The sequence below is a fragment of the Rhinichthys klamathensis genome, unplaced genomic scaffold (genome assembly GCF_029890125.1).
Source record: "Rhinichthys klamathensis goyatoka isolate OS25496 unplaced genomic scaffold, OSU_Roscu_1.1 h1tg000137l_1, whole genome shotgun sequence".
In the NCBI taxonomy this organism is placed as follows: Eukaryota; Metazoa; Chordata; class Actinopteri; order Cypriniformes; family Leuciscidae; genus Rhinichthys; species Rhinichthys klamathensis.
In genome coordinates, this window is record NW_026606672.1 from 1,424,060 (window position 1) to 1,445,743 (window position 21,684).

The 21,684-nt window shown below is 38.0% G+C and overlaps 1 protein-coding gene across 1 annotated transcript; it reads right to left on the minus strand.

Annotated features, from left to right (window-relative positions):
- Positions 1–2,537: 2,537 nt before the first annotated feature.
- On the minus strand, positions 2,538–18,515 carry LOC130089852 (uncharacterized). Its single transcript, XM_056257428.1, has 12 exons — positions 18,373–18,515; positions 17,759–17,900; positions 14,551–14,749; positions 14,243–14,314; positions 8,152–8,223; positions 7,576–7,678; positions 7,336–7,382; positions 5,107–7,192; positions 4,763–4,843; positions 4,584–4,634; positions 2,919–2,960; positions 2,538–2,821 (listed from the first exon to the last, which is right to left on the minus strand). The coding sequence occupies exons 1-12, from the start codon at positions 18,503–18,505 to the stop codon at positions 2,598–2,600; spliced, it is 3,252 nt and encodes a 1,083-aa protein (XP_056113403.1). The 5' UTR covers positions 18,506–18,515; the 3' UTR covers positions 2,538–2,597.
- Between the last annotated feature and the right edge of the window lie 3,169 nt (positions 18,516–21,684).

Here is a 21,684-nt window from a genome sequence, read left to right on the forward strand (position 1 = left end):
TTTGGGTTTAACTGGACCTCACTCACACACACTCTCAGACACACACAAACACCTGACTAACCCTTGATTATGAGGACATTTTGGGTTTAACTGGACCTCACACACACACACACACACAAACACCTGACTAACCCTTGATTATGAGGACATTTTGGGTTTAACTGGACCTCACTCACACACACTCTCAAACACACACAAACACCTGACTAACCCTTGATTATGAGGACATTTTGGGTTTAACTGGACCTCACTCACACACACACACACAAACACCTGACTAACCCTTGATTATGAGGACATTTTGGGTTTAACTGGACCTCACACACACACACACACACACACACACACCTAACTAACCCTTGATTATGAGGACATTTTGGGTTTAACTGGACCTCACTCACACACTCTCAAACACACACACACCTGACTAACCCTTGATTATGAGGACATTTTGGGTTTAACTGGACCTCTCACACACACACACACACACCTAACTAACCCTTGATTATGAGGACATTTTGGGTTTAACTGGACCTCATTCTCAAACACACACAAACACACAAAAACACCTGACTAACCCTTGATTATGAGGACATTTTGGGTTTAACTGGACCTCTCACACACACTCTCAAACACACACAAACACCTGACTAACCCTTGATTATGAGGACATTTTGGGTTTAACTGGACCTCATTCTCAAACACACACAAACACCGGACTAACCCTTGATTATGAGGACATTTTGAGTTTAACTGGACCTCTCACACACACTCTCAAACACACACAAACACCTGACTAACCCTTGATTATGAGGACAAACTGGGTTTAAATGGACATCACTATTAACTCCACACATAGCAGGAGTACCTGTATTAGAGTTAACCATACTAAACCAAATCAACTATTCTACATTAAAGCGTGAATTCACAAATGATTGTGCATCTTTTTGCTGCCACTAAACCTGTAAAAGTAATACGCACACCTAAGGAAATAGTGCTACAATGTGCTGTTGCTATATCAACCAACATATACACATGGTGCAAAATGAACCTTGTTGGAGAAAATTCAGTGATCAAAGATCAGCAAGTTTTACACTTCATAGAAGACTAGTTAAAGGGCAATTAGATGAAGAAATGCAACTAGACAGCCAATAAAAACTAACAAAATTAAACTGAAAGGGCAATTTTTATTTTGCAAATGGTAAAAAAAAGGCTCAACAACAGATCTAATAAGGCCATTATTAGAGATGCACCGATTGATCGGCTTGGGACCGGAATTGGCCGATTTTCACGTGATCGCCGGTCAGTCTGACATATGCCGATTTTATACTGGTCAAACGCACTCGGGCGCCAAATGATTAACATCGCTGAACATCAGCATCACACGTCCACATGGAACGCACATGTAGAAAACCTCGTGAATTACGGCCGTTTCACACCGCAAGCGTGAGAGGCACGTATTTTTTTCGGCGTGCATGTTAACCAGTGAGTGCATCACACCGGGAGCGGGAGCAGAGCGTGAGCGTCAAGCAGGAGCGGCGTGTGAGAAGCAGTGAAGCGGTTCAGAGTCTATTTTTGCTGCGCTGCTCACACTCAATTAAAGTGAAAGCACACTTTTTTTGATGGGCAAAATAAATATGATTTCACACAAAAAGTGCCCAAAATGCACAGAATTTGCATGTCTAGTGTGTTTTAACAAGAACTGGAGTAGGCTATGTCAGAAAAGAAAATGAAGACTCAAATATTTATAGAAAATTCACCCATTTAAACTTGTTTTTATTATTCAGTTTGGGTAGAAGTATATGGTGTTTTATAAAAAAAAAAATATAGAAAATAAATATTTGTGTGTGCTGTAAAGTGATTAGAAAAAATGAAATCGGAATCGGCTAAAATCGGTATCGGCAGGTCAAACTCGGAAAAATCGGAATCGGCGCATCTCTAACCATTATGGGACTAAAGTGCATGAGGGAGTGTGCCTCAAAATGACCTCAGCAACACACTGGAAATAAAACCAAATTAAATTGCCTTCCAGTAAATGCATGTATTTGTACATTTCTTTCAAAACAGTGTTTTAATAAAAGTAAATAAAAGGATGTCTTGAACACTCTTCTGGCCCAGGAACACTTTAGAGAACAAAACCCAGACATTAAAGGTTGTATCAGCGATTTCAGGCCCAAACATAAATGATCACATTCATCTAATCTTTCCTAACGATCCGCTAGCTGGCCGCCCCATAAGTATGCAGTCCAAAAACCGCGTCTCTGTAGGCAGCCTAGGCTCTGAGATCTGCACACAAAAACAATGGGTTTCACCAACCACTCAAAACCAAAATAAACAGTGTTCCAACCAATCACCGACAGTTCCAACCAATCACCGCAAAATCTCAAACCACAACACCCCCACCTTTTGTGTGCAGATCTCAGAGCCGAGGCTGCCTACAGAGACGCGGTTTTTGGACAGCATGCTTATGGGGCGGGCAGCTAGCGGATCGTTAGGAAAAATTAGATGAATGTGATCATTTATATTTGGGCCTTTTCTGGGCCTGAAATCGCTGATACAACCTTTAATGGAAGGCGACACTGATCTCTCGAAGAACTCTAAGAAGATTTCTTTTTCAACATCAAACCTCGGTTCCTCACGAAATCCCTTATATTTTGGGCCGTTCTTTCTCTCAGAAGAGGGTCCTCTGCAGCCTTGCACTGCTCACACTCTGCCTTTGTTGCAAGGTGTCCCTTTGAAATGTGGACTCTGAAATGTTTCATGACAGCATTCACTTCATTTGGGCTCCATGGCCTTTTCACAATTCTCCTCAATTTGGTTTCTGTAAAACAAACAAACATATACATACACATATGTATACCTATACACCTATATGTATATACATGGAATAACTTTAATATACCCAAATGTTTAAATACCTCTGGAGTTCTCAGTTTCATCCTGATTCATTTGGCTTTTTCCTGAGGGGTAAAAAGCAACAATTAAAATGTATTCCAGCCCTACAATCCAAACAGTTTCGGACCATGTGAAATATCAGCAGATAAGCACACAGGGAAAACTAGTCTCTGGTCCTGTGTAACATGAAAAGGACCACTTTACACTGAATTACTGTGGAAGATAAAAAATAAAACATGAACCCAAAATCAACATGTATCCTTTTTCTCAAATAAATATCTAAAATATATGCGCACACACATACCTGTGGAGCTGTCAGCCTCACCCAGGCCCATTTTTGTTTTTTCTAAGGGAAAAAAAGCAACACACTATTCCTCTTCTCTACACGGCAAACAGGTATATAATATATATAATTATTATTATTATTATTATTATTATTATGTAAATATGAGGGCTCTGAACCAGTTTAAAGAATGAAAACAAAAACTGGGGAAAAACCAGAAACGATTACTTGAAATGACCATTAACCGGTTAATAATGGTGTTTTTTTCCCTTCTTTTTTCTGTTTAAAGGGTAATTCCACCGGTTGAGACATGAATATGTATTGAAAGTGGGTCATATATGTAATAGAATAGTAGCATACATTTCTAATTTGGGTCCTTCTTGGCCGATAAAAGGCAGAAAATGACTTTTTAGTGCTTGTGGATTGTAGACAACAATCCCCATAGTGCATTGCAATGCTCAGTTCCGCAGGCCACTCCCACTACCTACCGCCTGGAAATCATTTCACACAATTTCTAGTGAAGAGTTACTTTGCGAACTAATTATTTGCTTTATCATGCTCGTTAGCTTATACCTGCGTGCATGAAGTTGTCTGGACTTGTGTTCTTCCACAGCTTTCTCAGTCCTTTTTACCGTCTTGTTCATCCATAACGAGCGAATGTTTACACACTTTATTAGTGCAAATATCAAAACCGTAGGGTGAGCTTAACACACACACTGCGTTCCACTTCGTCGTTTCGAAGTATACGAAGTATAAGTATAATATATATAATATATTCTTTTGAATCGGACACAGGCGTTCAACACATCATTTTCAAATTTAATTTTTATATCATTATTTTAAATTACTATTGTCCCAGTTTCAGTAAGGAACTCTTGTAATAAAGTAGCAGTGGTTGGGATATTATATTTTAAGTATCAACCCCACTTAAAAAGATGCAATCTAATCCGGTTTACATGAAATAAGCTTCGAGGAGGTTTAAGTTACGGACCACTATAGCAACACTATGACAGCAAGTCCAGGATGAGCACTGAAGAACCAAACAATCCAAGATCATGCCAAATCATCCACAATCAAATCCCACTAACTGAGTGGCGTACGAAAAACGGACCCCAGTTCCTTACTACCCTTGCATTGAAAACAAGACAGTCTCCAAAGCGTGCGCGTAACTGTATGAGGTTTTGTCGTCAGTTTGAGGATGGACTGGAGTTATGAGGTTTATTCACAAGCTGTTAGCATCGAGTTCAATTCAATTTCTGGTATTAGTTATTAACCAGTATGGTTTCTAATCAAGCCGTTCTCTGAACAATAATGTTTCACAAGTAACGCATGAACAGAAATGTAAGGTTGGATTTTCTTTTTTTTTAAAGCCCTGGTAAATATATAAATATACATTAAAACATACCGTTGGAACTTTCTGTCTTGTCCTGGGTCAACTTCATCCCTTCTTTGCTTCCTACATTTAGAAAATGAAACCATACTTAAAACTTGACAACCCAAATACTTTGTTTCTGATAATCAGAAACCTGATGTAGTGAATACACTACACCACTGATGCTCACTGGAATTAAATTCATTACATACCGCTTACTCCAGAGACAGGCTCAGACTCTTCATTGTCGTCATCGCTTACTTCTTCCTCATCTAAATCCAGATCAATTTCATCTATAGAAAAACATATTTGACAAACATCCCCATACACCTGCATTAGTGCACATATACAATTCCTAAACTTCCTTATCTAAAGAAATGAGAGGTACTCATTCAAAAAAATGAGGTACTCATTAAAAAAAAACCTCATTGACCTCAAAAACATCTTTTCTGAGTAACCTAATTAGCTTCAAAGTTTTTCTCTACATGTAATTTAGAATTGTCCTGTTACTGTACCGTAACATTATTATTATTATCATATAAAATAAGGCACAAACCTTCGATCTCAATTTCATCAAGAGACTTTCCTTGGAAATTGACAAGAGTTCCTTTCTCCATTGCCAAGAGCAGCTTTGAAATTTTTGCAATTTCTATAGTTGCATCTGGCAACCGATAATAGTCTCTATGGACCCGAATGTCGTGGCCCAAAAAGTTGGCTAGTTGATCAAGCTCATTATCCTTAAGATTAAGAACCTGGGACATTGTTGCCACCTGCTTACGGAGCTGTGTAGACCGGAGATATTCTGGGTGCTGTGCACCACACTGACTTGCAAAAAGCCTGATGCAGTCCTGTCCTCTGAAGAAGCTGTTGGGCGAGCACTTCGGTCTTCCAAATAGGAAGGGGTTGTCCCCGTCTACTTCACATGCATCTCTCTTGTCCACAAGAAGTTTTATTGCACGGACAAGTTCAGGGTTTAACAAAATTGCAACTTTTCTCCCTTTCTTGCCCATAATTTCCACTCTGCTGAAATGCTTGGCCATTTTTTGCTCAAATGGAGAGAGACTGACGGCGATATCATCATGGAGCTCAGTCTGGTCTCTTTTCCTGAAACACTCAAGCGTCATTTTTGAAACCTCTCCTGCACGACGTCTATTAAAGATTATAACTTGTGCAAGTGTCACTTTGGCGAGTTCTGCATATGTTTGTGAAGACTCATGATTTTTTAGGCTTTCAAAAGCATCAGCTGATTTTTTCTCTAGGTGCTGGTGGAGAAGCTGCACATCATGTGTGAATGGTATAGTTGATGGTTTGTTGAACTTTGATTTGTTCAAAGTAGCAAGAGCAGCATGGGAGACATGTTCTGCCCATTCACTTGAGCACAGTCGTTTAAATCGCTCTGCTGCTTTTGTCATGCCATCATCCTCTGCTGCGATGGCCCTGCAGAGAATGATGTCACCGATCTTGTTGAGCGAGTGTCCTAACTTCAGCGCAAGGCTTGGTGTCTTATATGAGTGGCTCTTTTCATCGTAGCCAGCAACATCTTTCACAGCCTCAATGACTTTGTAAAAATTGTTTGGCTTCACAGCATCTTCAAAACTAAATATGAAGTATTTTTTTCTCAAGGTTAGCAAGAGTCTGCCCATTTCCCGAACCTTCTGTCTGATGTATTCGGATTTTGTTGGATCACTTCCATGCTTGTTGTAAAGACACTGACTCAACTGCAGTATGAGGAAGTCATTTCGAACCACAGATGAAATGTCATCAATCTTCATGTTTCCCAAAATCTTCCACACCTCCGGAGATATTGCCTGGGAGAATGTTGACTCTGCAATATCAGCCAAAACTAAGACTTTGGCCTTACCAGTTGCTTCAGACTCTGAAAACATCTTTGAAGGGCATCTCCGTGTATGGCGCCACAGCTCCTTGCGAACAAACATGCCTTTACAGTATACACAGTGCACATATGTTTTGGCACTCAGTTCAATGTCTGATCGTCCTGGCCGCCTTCTAACTTTCAGTGGTCCACTTTTACTTTCCATAACCTCTTGATTATGTTCATAGTTGCCTCTGTTTCGTAATTTCTGAAGTAACCTTTTTCTGTCCTGGGAGTGTTTAGGGAGCAAGAATGCAGCAGCAATTTCTGTCTCACTGTCTTGATGCTTTTTAAAGTGGCGGGCTATTTTAGACTGTGGTTTCTTGCAGACATAACAGTAGTTTTTGTGGGTGGAAATAGTGTTTTTGGGGTTTGGCACATTGTCAGTCTCTGAGCTTTCACAAGAAGACACTGCTGGTGTTTTCTTAAAACTCTGAAGCATCTCAGTATTGTGTGTAGTAGTATCATGATCATCACAAGTGAGGTCTTCAGCATAACTGGATCTAACCATTTCTTGCTCAGTGGAAGAACAGGGAATGGGTTGTGGTGGCACACTCTTTGCTCTCATAGAAGACTCTGAAAAAGCTGGTGTGGACTTATAATATGGTGGATTGCATATATTGATAGATACACTATCATCACTATCGCTATTTTGTCTAGAGTCCGGGATAAAGTCATCAGAGGAAGATTCTTCAGTGTGTTTATCAGCGTGAGGAGAATACTCTTCATCAGAACCAGATTCTTCAAAGCTGGAAAATTCAACATCTGGCTAAAAAAAAAAAAAAGAGAACAATAATAACAAAAATAATAATACAATAATAGTGTACCCTGCTTATAGTCCAGCACAGTTTTGATGTAACAAACTTGAAAATGTTTATGTAAAAGAAGGTGATGTAAAAGAAATTAACATACCAGTGTCATATTCAGGAAGCAGGTTTTGTGCCATGATCTTGAACATACTGAAAGAATATAAAAATAAGCATGTTTCTTTTAGGTTTTTTACCAGATTACTGCTCATTTTAAAATGCCGAAAACAATAGATATGCCTTTGAAATAATAATGATTTGAATAAAACATTTAATAAAAGCCCATTTTGTTTTCAAACAAAAATGAAAACACATACAAACATATATGAGTGATGCAGATACTGACATTTGCATGTAAGGCCAAGCCATTTTCGACTTGACACAGGTCCACTGCAATCTTCACAAGAATCCAAACTGGAGATAACAGCACTGTGAACTTCATGGTGGCACTATAACAAAAATTATTTATTAAATCAACATATATTGAACATAGCACAACTTTCATTCCAGAGTGTGGTGTGAATGGGCCTCAACAGTTTACGTCTCTGTGACTGAAAGTCACAAAAGCATATCCAGATTGAAAAGTGTGCATATTGGGTCTACAGCTTATCCACAATAAAGAAGCAGCCGACACATACCCAAAGCAACATCTTTTCAACAAACCCTAACCCTGACATGATGGTCCTCGTAGTGGAGAACTGTCCTTACATTTCAGGTCAGTGTCATGCCCATCCCCCAACGCTCGAGTTATGAAAATGAATGAACCGAGCAAGGTACATTTTACTCGAATTTGAGACGTCACAACAGCGTCTTTAAGACGACAGTCCACGTCAACCAGTCTAGTATGATGCCCAACCATCCTACACTTAACATTGCCTGTGTCAAAGAGAAGAAAACAATGAAGGAACATGCGCTCACTTACTTTCTGTTTCACTGATGAGGAAGGATTCACACTGCATTCAGTCACAGCCACTGATGTCTCGTCACACAATTCCTGTAATTATGAGAAAGACAGGTACAACACTGAGGCAAGGATGCTTGCCAATTGGTCACCGCAACTAATTCTAGTATCAACCAAAGACTAAATATCTAGTGTCCCTTTCATGGCTCCGTCGTGCACAAAGCAGACATATAAAACATGCAAGGAGGAGGCTGATACATGTAGATCTTGTCTATAAAGTCAAATAAATCAAATACACATCAACATACCATTTCCTTTCCAGTCAAAGCTGAATCTCCTTTCTTTGCAACCATCTTTGATGTGGTCATCTGAAATCAGACAGAGCAATTGTATGCTGTTGTCATAAAATGGTTTCATTCTGATGCATAACATTTAACAAATTAGTATGAACGCGGATGTTATTTATGCTTTCCCTCCTAAAATGACCCTTAAAATGCAGATATTAGACAAGAAAATCTCCCTAAACGCAAACCCCTCCCCGCTAGCTGAGGACAGGATGAATTTTACCAACTAAAAAAGGCCTGTTCAAACTAAAAACTATATATCTATTAAATTATAGGCCTAAAAAATCCTCTCAGTATTAAAGAATAGCAGAGCCTACACCACAGCTTACGCGATAACACAGAGAAACAAAAACAAAAATAATCACTTTCAGAACGATTTTACCAGCTGAGAAACGCTAGAAACCTTGGCAGTAGGGGTGTAAAGATACCCTCATGTCACGATTCGATACATATCACGATACGATATTATAGAGATACTCCAAGACGTGGTAAAAGGGTAACTTTTTTTTTTAACTGTTGATTAAAATGCCTAATTAAACTCTGTAAACTTGATTGTTTCCCCTCACACAGTAATTTTTATTTTGGGTGTACTATCCACAATACATATTGTCACTATCCACAATATATATTGTTGCATTTTTGTATTGCGATATATTGCTTAATTGACAGCCAATCGGAATCAATTCTGCTATAACATGCTTCAGTATATAAGCGGCAGTCAAAGATGCGATCACAATAAACAGAGCGTTACCGTCTGCTGGTTGGACCCTAACACAGTTATGGTTGGTGTGAATGGGCCTTAACAGTTTACGTCTCTGTGACTGAAAGTCACAAAGCATATCCAGATTGAAAAGTGTGCATATTGGGTCTACAGCTTAGAAGCAAGCAGCCGACACATACCCAAAGCAACATCTTTGCCTCAAACCCTAACCCTGACATGATGGTCCTCGTAGTGGAGAACTGTCCTTACATTTCAGGTCAGTGTCATGCCCATCCCCCAACGCACGAGTTATGAAAATGAAAGAAACCAATTCCATTTTACACAAAGGAACAAATATTATCCAACAGATTGACTGAATTTATATCAATCTGTAGCCTATAATAATTCCAATCGTAATTTCAAAAGCAGTTATGTTAAAAAAATAGAAAAAAAAAAACTTAATGGGGTTCCATATAGGCTACAGAAAGAGTTTTTAAAAGCATGGTTGTGTAACAAGGTGCGATATGCTGGTGGGGGATTTCCCCCCTCCACAGTAATCAATGCTATAGCCTAATTCACCAATAGACCACATCAAATATATTATATATTTTTAAAAATATGCAACACGCACGTTTAAACAACAAACAATACAATCTGAACTGGCGCTTCTGCTCCTGTATTGAGAGATAACATGCAGCGCGTTTCAGCTACGATCCTGGTTCCAGTGGCCTTAATACATTCACGGCTTTTCAGAATGTCACAAAGCGTTTTGAGATGTTTTTGAACAAAATATTGATGTTTATAATTAAGTGTATTGGCACACCGAGTGGCGCTACGCATTGTTCTAAAATTGGGTTTTATTCTGGCATGTTGAACTAGAGTTCGACAAACACGGCGGCGCGTTCACTTGAATTTATTTTTTTCTCATTACAGCTAAAAGAACTTAAAAGGCTAGCCTACTCCGCAATTTTTGGTCATACAGATAAGATATCATCTTTTTTTAAACTGTAAAAGGTCTACAATATGCTAACGATAAAACGTTTTCTCGCTCATGTGAACGAACACACTGGAGAAACAAACGTTTGGTCATTTCACAGTGAGTAAATTCATGGCCGAGTGGTAGAACTTACTGTTCGATCATTTAGATGACACGGGTTCAAATCCCGAACAAACTTGAGACTTTTGTAAATTTTATATTAGCCTATTAATGCATTTTATATCCGATTATTAATGCAGAGAGATTTGTCTAGTTCTAAAACTCTGTTACACCATATAGTTTTTGCTTATTTTTATAAAATAAAATTGCCAAGCATTTCCATTTTACACTGGAACAAATAGTATCCAACAGAATGACTTTACATCTGTTTAATAATACCAATCGTAATTTATAAATAGCTATACACTATATATATTTTTGGGATTCCCTATAGGCTACTTCACCAATATACCATATAAAATATATAAAATAGAGATATGCAACAGGCACGTTTAAACGACAAACAATAAAATCAAAACCAGCGTTTCAGTTGTTCATTAGTTCCAGTGGCCTTAATGCATGCACGGCTTTTCAAAATATCACAAAGCGTTTTGAGATTATTTTGAATGAAATATTGAAGTTTATAATTAAGTGTTTTGGCACACCACGCCGAGTGGCGGAATACTACATTGTTCTAAAGTCGGGTTTTATTCTGGCATGTTGAATTAGAGTTCGACAAACGCGGCGGCGCGTTCATTTGGATTTATTTTTCTCATAACAGCTAAAATAGCTTAATAGGCTACTCCGTATTTTTTGCCTACATCGTTCAAAACTGTAAACTTTTATTCATATTAGGCTAACAACAACATTTTAGCTGTCGTCTCGTCTCTGTCTCCGGGAACTGCACGTCACAAAAATGAACCGAAAGCCACTTGCCTCAGCTCAGTCACGATAAGAAATCGGCTATGTCTAAAGCCTTTAAATGTCTAAATATTTAATAAATGTTATCTGATTATGTAATCCATCTAAAGCTGAGGTACAGATGATCTACTCAAACATGTTTAGCTATGATGTGAGCGCTTCCCAATGAGGAAAGGACAAGGGGGAAAATCTCGCTCTAATTAAATGTAGGCTAAATCGCCCTGAATTAAAATGTAAAAGCAGATCAAATAATTTATTTGTCGAAATGTTGCTATATTGTTTAATTTAAGTTCATAATTATTCTATAAATGTTATTTAGTTTAACAGCAGCACAATGAAGCACTGTGGTTCGAGGTTTATTTGAATAAAAAAGAACAACTTGTTGAAATTGAATGAATTATTGAAATGAAATATTTAGTAATAAAGTTTCATGACAGAAATATCACTACATGTAGCTTACATTATTTAATTCCTTCATTATCAACACTTTAATAGTCTAATGCTAGAATGGCGGTTTAAGTGTGAATTGCGACTTCTTTTTGTTGTAAGTCAGTCTCAGACTCAGAGAGCCTGTGGGGGGTTGGAGGGACAGTGGCTTTATCGCGTGTGCACAATAGGTGTTAATGTTCCTCTTTCATATGGAGATGTCGGATAGCCAGCCTGATGAGCAGGCAAAGGCTAAATTCTTATAAATCTCTCGGTGTGTCCAAATGTAGGCCCTATATCTTATTAAATTATAAATATTGTAGTTTATTTTTTGTATTTAAAGTTTTCACACAAAATTTCAATTAAAGTGTTCAATCCAGTTGTTTCAACTGGTTTTTATAGTTTTAGAATGTTTGAGCACTGTGTATGATTGTCAACAATCTGGCATTATCTAAACATTAACTGTTGACTAAACACGTTCATGCCACAGCAGATACAGAGCTCTTTAATTCGCGATCAACCTCGTTTTATTGTAAAGTGAATTCAACAAGGCATGCTTTGTCTTTGAAGCAACAAAGGCTAAATAATTTGTTTTTTTGGAGGGAGGGAGACAAAATAAACTTGCTAAAAAGAGATCAAGCGTGAGAGAGAGGCAAAGAAAAACGCATGTTCTTAATTTATGTGGCTTTGGACTATTTTCGTTTTGTACTGTTTTAATTGTTTAAAGGGTCATGAAACCCCCCTCTATCAGCTCAAGTCTAGCTCATAATCTTTTTGAAAAATGCAACTTAAATGGGCGTGGATGGCTGTGAGAAGAAGTGAGGGAGTGGGTGTGGCACGGTAGGGGAGAGGGGGAACTGCCATCAGCCAGCAGTGTTGCCAGATGTACGATAATTATCGTATTTGTACAATAATGTTGACCTCTGTGCAATGTACGATCAATAATGAACAATAATCTCAGAGTTTTCAGTCGTTCGTCCAAACACACATCCTACCGCTTCTCTCTCTGACCCCGAATCAATTCGCAGGCTCGCCTGCCTGCACGTACGTACACACACACACACACAACACGGTGTCGCCCGGCTCGCACGTCAACACTACACATTCACAAGTCTCCCGCATTAAGCATACAATTGATATATTATCGAAATATCTAAAATGTTCATAACGACCGCTTATTTAAGAAAAGGCAAGTAAAATGAGCAGGGTTACATTTTAGACACACACTCTGAAGGGATAGAAAAGTCCTCAGGACTTGGTACCGCATTACTCGCAAGACGTAACTTGCATTGGTCATCGACAAGGCTGAAGTCCACCATTCTCCAATTCTCGAAGCTCTCTCGGGTAAAATGTTTGCGGCACTTGCGTCCCATGATTGTCTCTCTCCTTTACTACCCGTACGCGATATCACAGTTTGACATGTCTGTGGAAAGATCCACGTGGTGTCATGAATAATTAAGAGACAGTGTCTTCTCATAGGATATAAAAATTCAGTCTCATCAATAATTATGAGAGACCGATGAGTCATCAACGCACTACACTGTGCACTGCCACGTCACAGCCTGCGATGAAGATTTTAAACCCGGAAGACGAAAATAGCTGGAAAAAAATAAAATTTAACCATTTTCGCCCTACTATTAAATCTAACAGATGCTAACATTGTCTTCAATGTTGTTCAACACACATACCTCTGTTAAAATCTCAGAAAATTTGGTTTAGGGTTTCATGACCCTTTAAAGGGGTCATGACATGTTTTTTTTTTTTTTTTTTTTTTATTATGTTCCCTTATGTGCAATTATAGTAATACTATAGTTTTTTGTACAAAAAAAACCTTTAAAAATGTAGTGATTTATGACCTTTTCCCACCCTGTTTCTCCCCCTCTGATTCAAACAGTCTGTTTTGGAGGTGTTTCCCCTTTAAGAGTTAAGAGTAAACAAAACGCTTGACATTAAATAAATAAACAGTTAATGAACTCGCTAATAAACAGTTACCTATTTAAGCATCAAGAACGGTAAAACATAAATCAAGTCGGCCAACAGCATGTTGGCTACATTGACATTCGATCTCGGATCGCTTGAAGCTCCGTGAGGCTCGTGTTGTTGCGTTAACCACTGAGCTACCGTCTGAACGCTATTAAATTACGTCTTATGCTCTTCCAGACCCTCATTGATAGCCTAATATATTTCTGTTGCTATGTTTTATGTTGTAATGTTTTCACTATTTATTCAATTTAATTTCAGTATTGTGATTATGAATTCGTTTAACTACAATGTTTCACTTGAATTAATCTGTTACCAGCTTTCAATCGCTCTGAATGAGCCGCGGCGCGGCGGTAGATTACGCAATAGAGAGAATAAACGGACACCTTTCAAAGTCTGTGATTGTAGCGCCTCTTAGCGGTAAAAGGCAGCAAATACACATCCAAATTTTACCGCCGCTCTTGTTGAGTACCAACTGTACCCAAAGCAACATCTTTTCAACAAACCCTAACCCTGACATGATGGTCCTCGTAGTGGAGAACTGTCCTTACATTTCAGGTCAGTGTCATGCCCATCCCCCAACGCTCGAGTTATGAAAATGTATGAACCGAGCAAGGTACATTTTACTCGAATTTGAGACGTCACAACAGCGTCTTTAAGACGACAGTCCACGTCAACCAGTCTAGCATGATGCCCAACCATCCTACACTTAACATTGCCTGTGTCAAAGAGAAGAAAACAATGAAGGAACATGCGCTCACTTACTTTCTGTTTCACTGATGAGGAAGGATTCACACTGCATTCAGTCACAGCCACTGATGTCTCGTCACACAATTCCTGTAATTATGAGAAAGACAGGTACAACACTGAGGCAAGGATGTTTGCCAATTGGTCACCGCAACTAATTCTAGTATCAACCAAAGACTAAATATCTAGTGTCCCTTTCATGGCTCCGTCGTGCACAAAGCAGACATGCAGAATTTTTTAAAATAATCTGCATCATATAAAAAACTAACATTCATGAAATACAGAACATGGTTGACTTTCAGTGATAAAGTCTTTAAGAGACTCACCCTTAAACGCCAAGGCCAAGAGGAATCCCCATAGTTGTATGTGACCTCCTCATCTGGAAAGATATGTCTTATACTAAACAGACACAGGTGTGGCCTTCCGTCAACAATGATTGTCTTGACTTTGCAATTTGGATTTTTGTCATCATCATTCACCAGTCGTCCAAGCGAATGTCCACTGTCCTCTTTCGTTGCATCTATGCTGTGATAAAAATAGTGCAGTAAGAAACTTAAAACATAGACACACACTGAAACATACGGTTCTAACTGAACATTTGGGTTAGGCTAACCTTGGCCTATTTAACCTATATTCAAATACACATTGTGAAAGTTAACTTGACTTCCTAAGAATTTAATAGGTCAGATGATCCACTTAAGGTAAAAAAAATAATACCAATAACCAATAATACCAATGAACAATAACCATTTTATTGATTATCACTAACTAATAAGTTCCTAATGTTATGAGAACACTAGCAAATCTGCTTTTGTAATAGTGCTGCACGATTAATCTTATCGCAATCGTAATCACGATGTCAAGCCTGTGCGATTATATGGCGCAAAATGCTGCGATTTTATGTAAAATAAACAATGGGCTTAGGGATGTAAACGATTAATCGACGATCGATTAATTGTCGATAATACATTAATCGGTCAAACTGATCGATCATCGATTAAGCAGGTTCATGCGCGTGTGTGCTGCTCAACCGCTAAACATGTAAGCGAGCGCGCCGGAGTTATGTTTGGGACTATTTTACACCTTCATCATGAAGGTGTATTTGCGTGTGAACTCGCAGCCTTTTGTTTTGTGCAAATGTAAGTTGTAATAGTTTATTATGTGTGCGCATTTCTATATCTGATTTATCTCATATTGGATGCATTTGGTTAAGAATTGAAGCGTGATCTTTAGCGCGCGCTGCTCAAACGGCAATGCATGACTAATAATGACTATTGGAACTGTCATATTACATTATAAAGAGAACAATATTGTAAAAAAACATTGTGAATTATTTGGGTTCAGTTGCTGTGTCGCGTTGTTCCAATAAGAGCGCGTGCACAACATGAGTCATTCTGAATGGCACGTAAGTTCAAGTTCACTTGTGCATTCACGGCATTTTGTGAAGATATAATTTGTAATATTATGTTTATTTTGTATATATCTGACTAATCTCATATAGGTTGCGAACGAGCTAGCAAAGTGCTCAACGGTTATTCATTCAGCGCGCGCCACTCAAGCAGCAATGCACGACTAATAACGATGATTAATTTGGGACTGTCATATTAGATAACATTGGAACACTAATTTATTAAATCGTTAGTTGCCGTTTTCAGTGCGTTTCAGTGCACGTCCACAACACATTCTGACAAGCACGCATCTGAGGCGGCTTTGGTGACACGTTGTATTAGTCGTTATATTTCATTTAATTATCAATCACATCGAAACATTTTACAATCCTACTAGCCCTTTATTTAGATTAAAAACCATTCTCATTAATTTGGTGAGGAACATAGCGTTTTGAGCAGCATTTGCAAACCCTGTCATGCTGTTGGCCATATGCCACAGCAGCAGACGCATAATTGATTGTTAATTTAAATGACGATCGATCATGGGAATTTGTGAAAATTGACATCCCTTCAGTTCTATAATTGAAGTTTCCAGGTCTAGTAAGATACTGTTGGCTTTCTCAGACCAAGGGGGATTATAAGTGCTGCTGCTAATGTTTCAAGTTTTTCATACGAGTAGTTCACCAGATAGATTATTATATGAAGACTTAATATAGTTTAGGCTAAACCTACCCATAGATTTTTATTTAAAATGTATTTTATGTTTCTTAATGTTTGCAACAGGTGAGCCAGTGCACAATTATTTTTTATGTATTTTAATTTTCTGTGCATAATTTATTTTGTTAAACTACATAAATGCCATTCTGTACCGTATCCCAACTGTTACAATAAAACATAATTTGAGCAATATAACATGCATTTTTATATATAAAGCAATATGTTGCTTTTTATGTTAAAGCCACTATTGATACCATGAGAAATGTACATTCTCAGGAAAATAGCCGCTTATCAGTTAATCGTTAATCGATCGATAAGGTCAATCAATTAATGAATGAATCGATAATTTGCATCCCTAAATGGGCTGTTAACGCAATTAACGCAGCATCTGTTATTTTTTGTTATCCTTTGGCTAGAGTTACATGATAATGCTCTCATGCGATTGCTTAAAACCATTCATGCGAGACAAGTCAAAAGAGAGCGCGCTGAATGTCCGACTGTGACACACAGAAAGACACGCGCCAGAATACAGTTCTCTTTCGCGCTTGAACGAACAACAACACACAATTATGCCAAAATGTCGTTTGTCGAGTATCTTCATAACATAAGAGCAGTCTTATGATGGACGTATAGAGTTGTGAGAGGATGAGGCGCATGTGAGATCCGCGTCTCTGTCAGCAGCGGCTGCTCTTAAAGGGCCAGCAGCCAAAGCTTTCTGTCAGTAAAGTTAATCACAGAACAAAGGGGACAGAGAAAATTACTCACTGCTCTTGACTAAAGAACTTATGTAGCTTTAATAAGGATTAGTCTATTTATTATTTATGCAGCGCAGAGCCGCAGACTGTTTGATAACTTTATTAAATTTCTGCATACCTGTTAGACAGGAAGGGCACAGGTAAATATGACATGTCATTTATTATGGGTTTATGTGAGGATTATTTGAAGTTCACTTAAATTAAAAGCCGTTATATTTTTTGACGTCTAATAAATGTTTTTTTTTTTTTAAATTATAGCTTTCAATTGTAATGATGGAATCACTGTAATGTTGGATGGCTATAATTAATGTTTTAAATGGGGGTGGATTAATTTGTATCCAGACATCAATGGCTTAGATGATATCAATCATTTAGTTGTTGTTGCTAGTTTGAGTTGAGAAATACACATTTCAGAATTACAATCTGTGTGTGCATTTTGCTTTAGAATCAAGCAAGTTGACTCATGAAACCATTTGTTTATTATATCGCAATCGCATATTCCAATTGCAATATTGACCTCAATAATCGCAATATGACATTTTCCCCAAATCGTGCAGCCCTATATTGTAATAATAATAGTAATAATAATAAATCATAATCATAACTGTTTTTATTAGAATGACATGCAACTAGTTTGCTCTGAATATGAACCAAAAAAGAAACAGCCAGCTTACCAATAACGTGTTCCATTCCATGTGAAGTCAAACAAGTAGTTGCCTTGAACATCTTTAACATGTTTACTTTGAGAGAGAATCCCACGGTATTCAACAACAAAGGTGGATGGTTCAATGTGCTCAAGTGCAAACACACCTCTCCCTGAAAGGGCAAAATAATATATAATAATACAAATAAAACATGAATCCAAGTGCACCTATATGTTACACAGCTAACCAACCTATCCTTTTAAAGAGTTAAATCCTGTAAAACTGTGTAATGTAATATGAGGTGCAGGAAATAAAAAAAATAAAATAAATAAATCAAGCATTGGTTTTCACTGTGATATAGCCTACTAGTTGAATTTGGTTACACTATTCTCTGTATACATAGTTTTATGTATTTATTTTAAAATAATAATAATAAAAAAATTGTTTAAAGTTTTTTTTTTTCATCTCTTAACCTTTATGAAAATGAGCGGCTTACCCAAGGGTAAAATGTGTGAATGTGAAAGATCATGTCCAGACTGCCAGCAATAGGCCTACTTTTCATTCTTACAAGTGCATGCCTACTTTATGATTTGATTTGCCTGCAGTCTGAACATAGTCAAATTGCCTTGTGGTGCACAATTTACCTTTGAATGTGTTGATTTGTCGTCCCTCAATGAAGGCTTTGTCTTTGCCCGACAATATGTGTTCTTTTGCATCCTGCTCAGGTTTTATTCTCTTCTTTCTTAACATGTTGACTGAAAACATTCCAGACAACATAATTAGTATGTATTTATTAATATAGATAGATGCTTTATATACAGTACATTCTTGTCAGACTGTAGTCTATATCAATAAATACAACATTTTACACAGAAATAGTTGATCAGTGAGGTTTTGAGGCTTGTTACTTTTGATAAGAAACAGTCTCCGATTTCAAATTCAGTCCATTTTAATACCATTTTATCACTCTTTAATGTGGCGCCTCAGATCAAACGAAGCTAAACTCGTTACTTAGAAAAATTAACTATAGAGAGAAAGTTTTAGAAAATGTTACATGTATAACAACAGTTTTACATTAAAATAATAAATGTAAAATCGAATTGGAAATAGAATCGTAAGCATGTGAATTAAAATTGAATGGAATCATAAAATGTCTGCTAATATCCAGCCCTAAAATGAATCAACTAAATATTTTTGGCAAGTCATTCTAATGACAGTAACGTTACATTAATGAAAGTATACTTTTACATTAGTTTCATTTCTGTTTATTTAATATATTTCTGTATCTTACTGTATTAAACTGTAAATTCATCTATCGGGGTAAAGTTAGTTTTGTTTTCGATATTCCCCAGACATTCACTGAAAAATGGCAATACCTCCTAAACGACTTGGCCAAAAATTATTTAAACCCTATTGCCGCTAATAAGGCAAGGCTAACAATGTTTCACAAGCTTAATTTTCTGTATTTTCGCTCTATATAATAAGCACTGCCCCTCAAAAGCCGCCGCAATGTGAGTTTCGCCGGGAAAGCTCGCTCTTGACGGAGATGCGAGTAAGGGACCGTGGGGAAAGTGCACTTTTTCTTCGTTTTTAAAGAAAAAGCAGAGTGTTTTTGTAATGGCTTTTTGATTTTAAAGGGCCTATTGACATGAGACCAGTGCAGTTCGGTAGGGGGCCTCAGTGGGCATCTTTAACAACCTCTCCTTTACCCCTACTGTCTGAAATGGGTATCACATGTCCAAAATTAACATTCTTTTTGTAATAGCTTTGTCCAGCAGTGAGACAGAGACATCAAACCAGTGTCATTAAGTAGAAGAGGACAGAGGACAACTTTCACAACCTCTATTTTTACCCATACTGCTCTACTTTCACCCCTACTGGCTGAAATCGGTATTGCATGTCCAAAATTAACATTCTTTTTGTAATAGCTTTGTCCAACAGTGAGACAGAGACATCAAACCAGTGTCATTCAGTAGAGGAGGACAGGGGACAACTTTCACAACCTCTATTTTTACCTCTACTGCTCTACTTTCACCCCTACTGGCGGAAATCGGTATTGCATGTCCAAAAATAACATTCTTTTTGTAAAAGCTTTGTCCATGAGTTAGACAGAGACAGCAAACCAGTGTCATTCAGTAGAGGAGGACAGGGGACAACTTTCACAACCTTTGTTTTTACCCATACTGCTCTACTTTCACCCCTACTGGCGGAAATCGGTTTTGCATGTTCAAAATTAACATTCTTTGTAATAGCTTTGTCCAACAGTGAGACAGAGACAGCAAACCAGTGTCTTTAAGTAAAGGAGGACAGGGGACACCTTTCACAACCTCTATTTTTACCCCTACTGCTCTATTGTTATCCCTACTGGCGGAAATCTGTATTGCATGTCCAAAATTAACATTCTTTTTGTAATAGTTTTGTCCATGAGTCAGACAGAGACATCAAACCAGTGTCATTCAGTAGAGGAGGACAGGGGACAACTTTCACAACCTCTATTTTTACCCCTACTACTCTATTTTCACCGCTGCTGGCGGAAATCGGTGTTGCATGTCCAAAAATAACATTCTTGTTTTAATAGCTTTGTCCAGCAGTGAGACCGAGACATCAAACCAGTGTCATTCAGTAGAGGAGGACAGGGGACAACTTTCACAACCTCTATTTTTACCCATACTGCTCTACTTTCACCCATTCTGGCGGAAATCGGTATTGCATGTCCAAAAATAACATTCTTTTTGTAATAGCTTTGTCCAGCAGTGAGACAGAGACATCAAACCAGTGTCATTCAGTAGAGGAGGACAGGGGACAACTTTCACAACCTTTTTTTTTACCCATACTGCTCTATTTTCACCCCTACTGGTGGAAATCGGTTTTGCATGTCCAAAAATAACATTCTTTTTGTAATAGCTTTGTCCAGCAGTGAGACAGAGACATCAAACCAGTGTCATTCAGTAGAGGAGGACAGGGGACAACTTTCACAACCTCTATTTTTACCCATACTGCTCTACTTTCACCCATTCTGGCGGAAATCGGTATTGCATGTCCAAAAATAACATTCTTTTTGTAATAGCTTTGTCCAGCAGTGAGACAGAGACATCAAACCAGTGTCATTCAGTAGAGGAGGACAGGGGACAACTTTCACAACCTTTTTTTTTACCCATACTGCTCTATTTTCACCCCTACTGGTGGAAATCGGTTTTGCATGTCCAAAAATAACATTCTTTTTGTAATAGCTTTGTCCAGCAGTGAGACAGAGACATCAAACCAGTGTCATTCAGTAGAGGAGGACAGGGGACAACTTTCACAACATTTGTTTTTACCCATACTGCTCTATTTTCACCCCTACTGGCGGAAATCGGTTTTGCATGTTCAAAATTAACATTTTTTTTGTAATAGCTTTGTCCAACAGTGAGACAGAGACATCAAACCAGTGTCATTCAGTAGAGGAGGACAGGGGACAACTTTCACAACCTCTATTTTTACCCCTACTGCTCTATTGTTATCCCTACTGGCAGAATTGGGTATTGCATGTTAAAAATTAACTCTTTTTTTTGTAATAGCTTTGTCCAGCAGTGAGACAGAGACATCAAAGCAGTGTCATTAAGTAGAGGAGGACAGAGGACAACTTTCACAACCTCTATTGTTACCCCTACTGCTCTATTGTTATCCCTACTGCTGGAAATTGGTATTGCATGTCCAAAATTAACATTCTTTTTGTAATAGCTTTGTCCAGCAGTGAGACAGAGACATTAAACCAGTGTCATTAAGTAGAGGAGGACAGAGGACAACTTTCACAACCTCTATTGTTACCCCTACTGCTCTATTGTTATCCCTACTGCTGGAAATTGGTATTGCATGTCCAAAAATAACATTCTTTTTGTAATAGCTTTGTCCATGAGTCAGACAGAGACATAAAACCAGTGTCATTCAGTAGAGGAGGACAGGGGACAACTTTCACA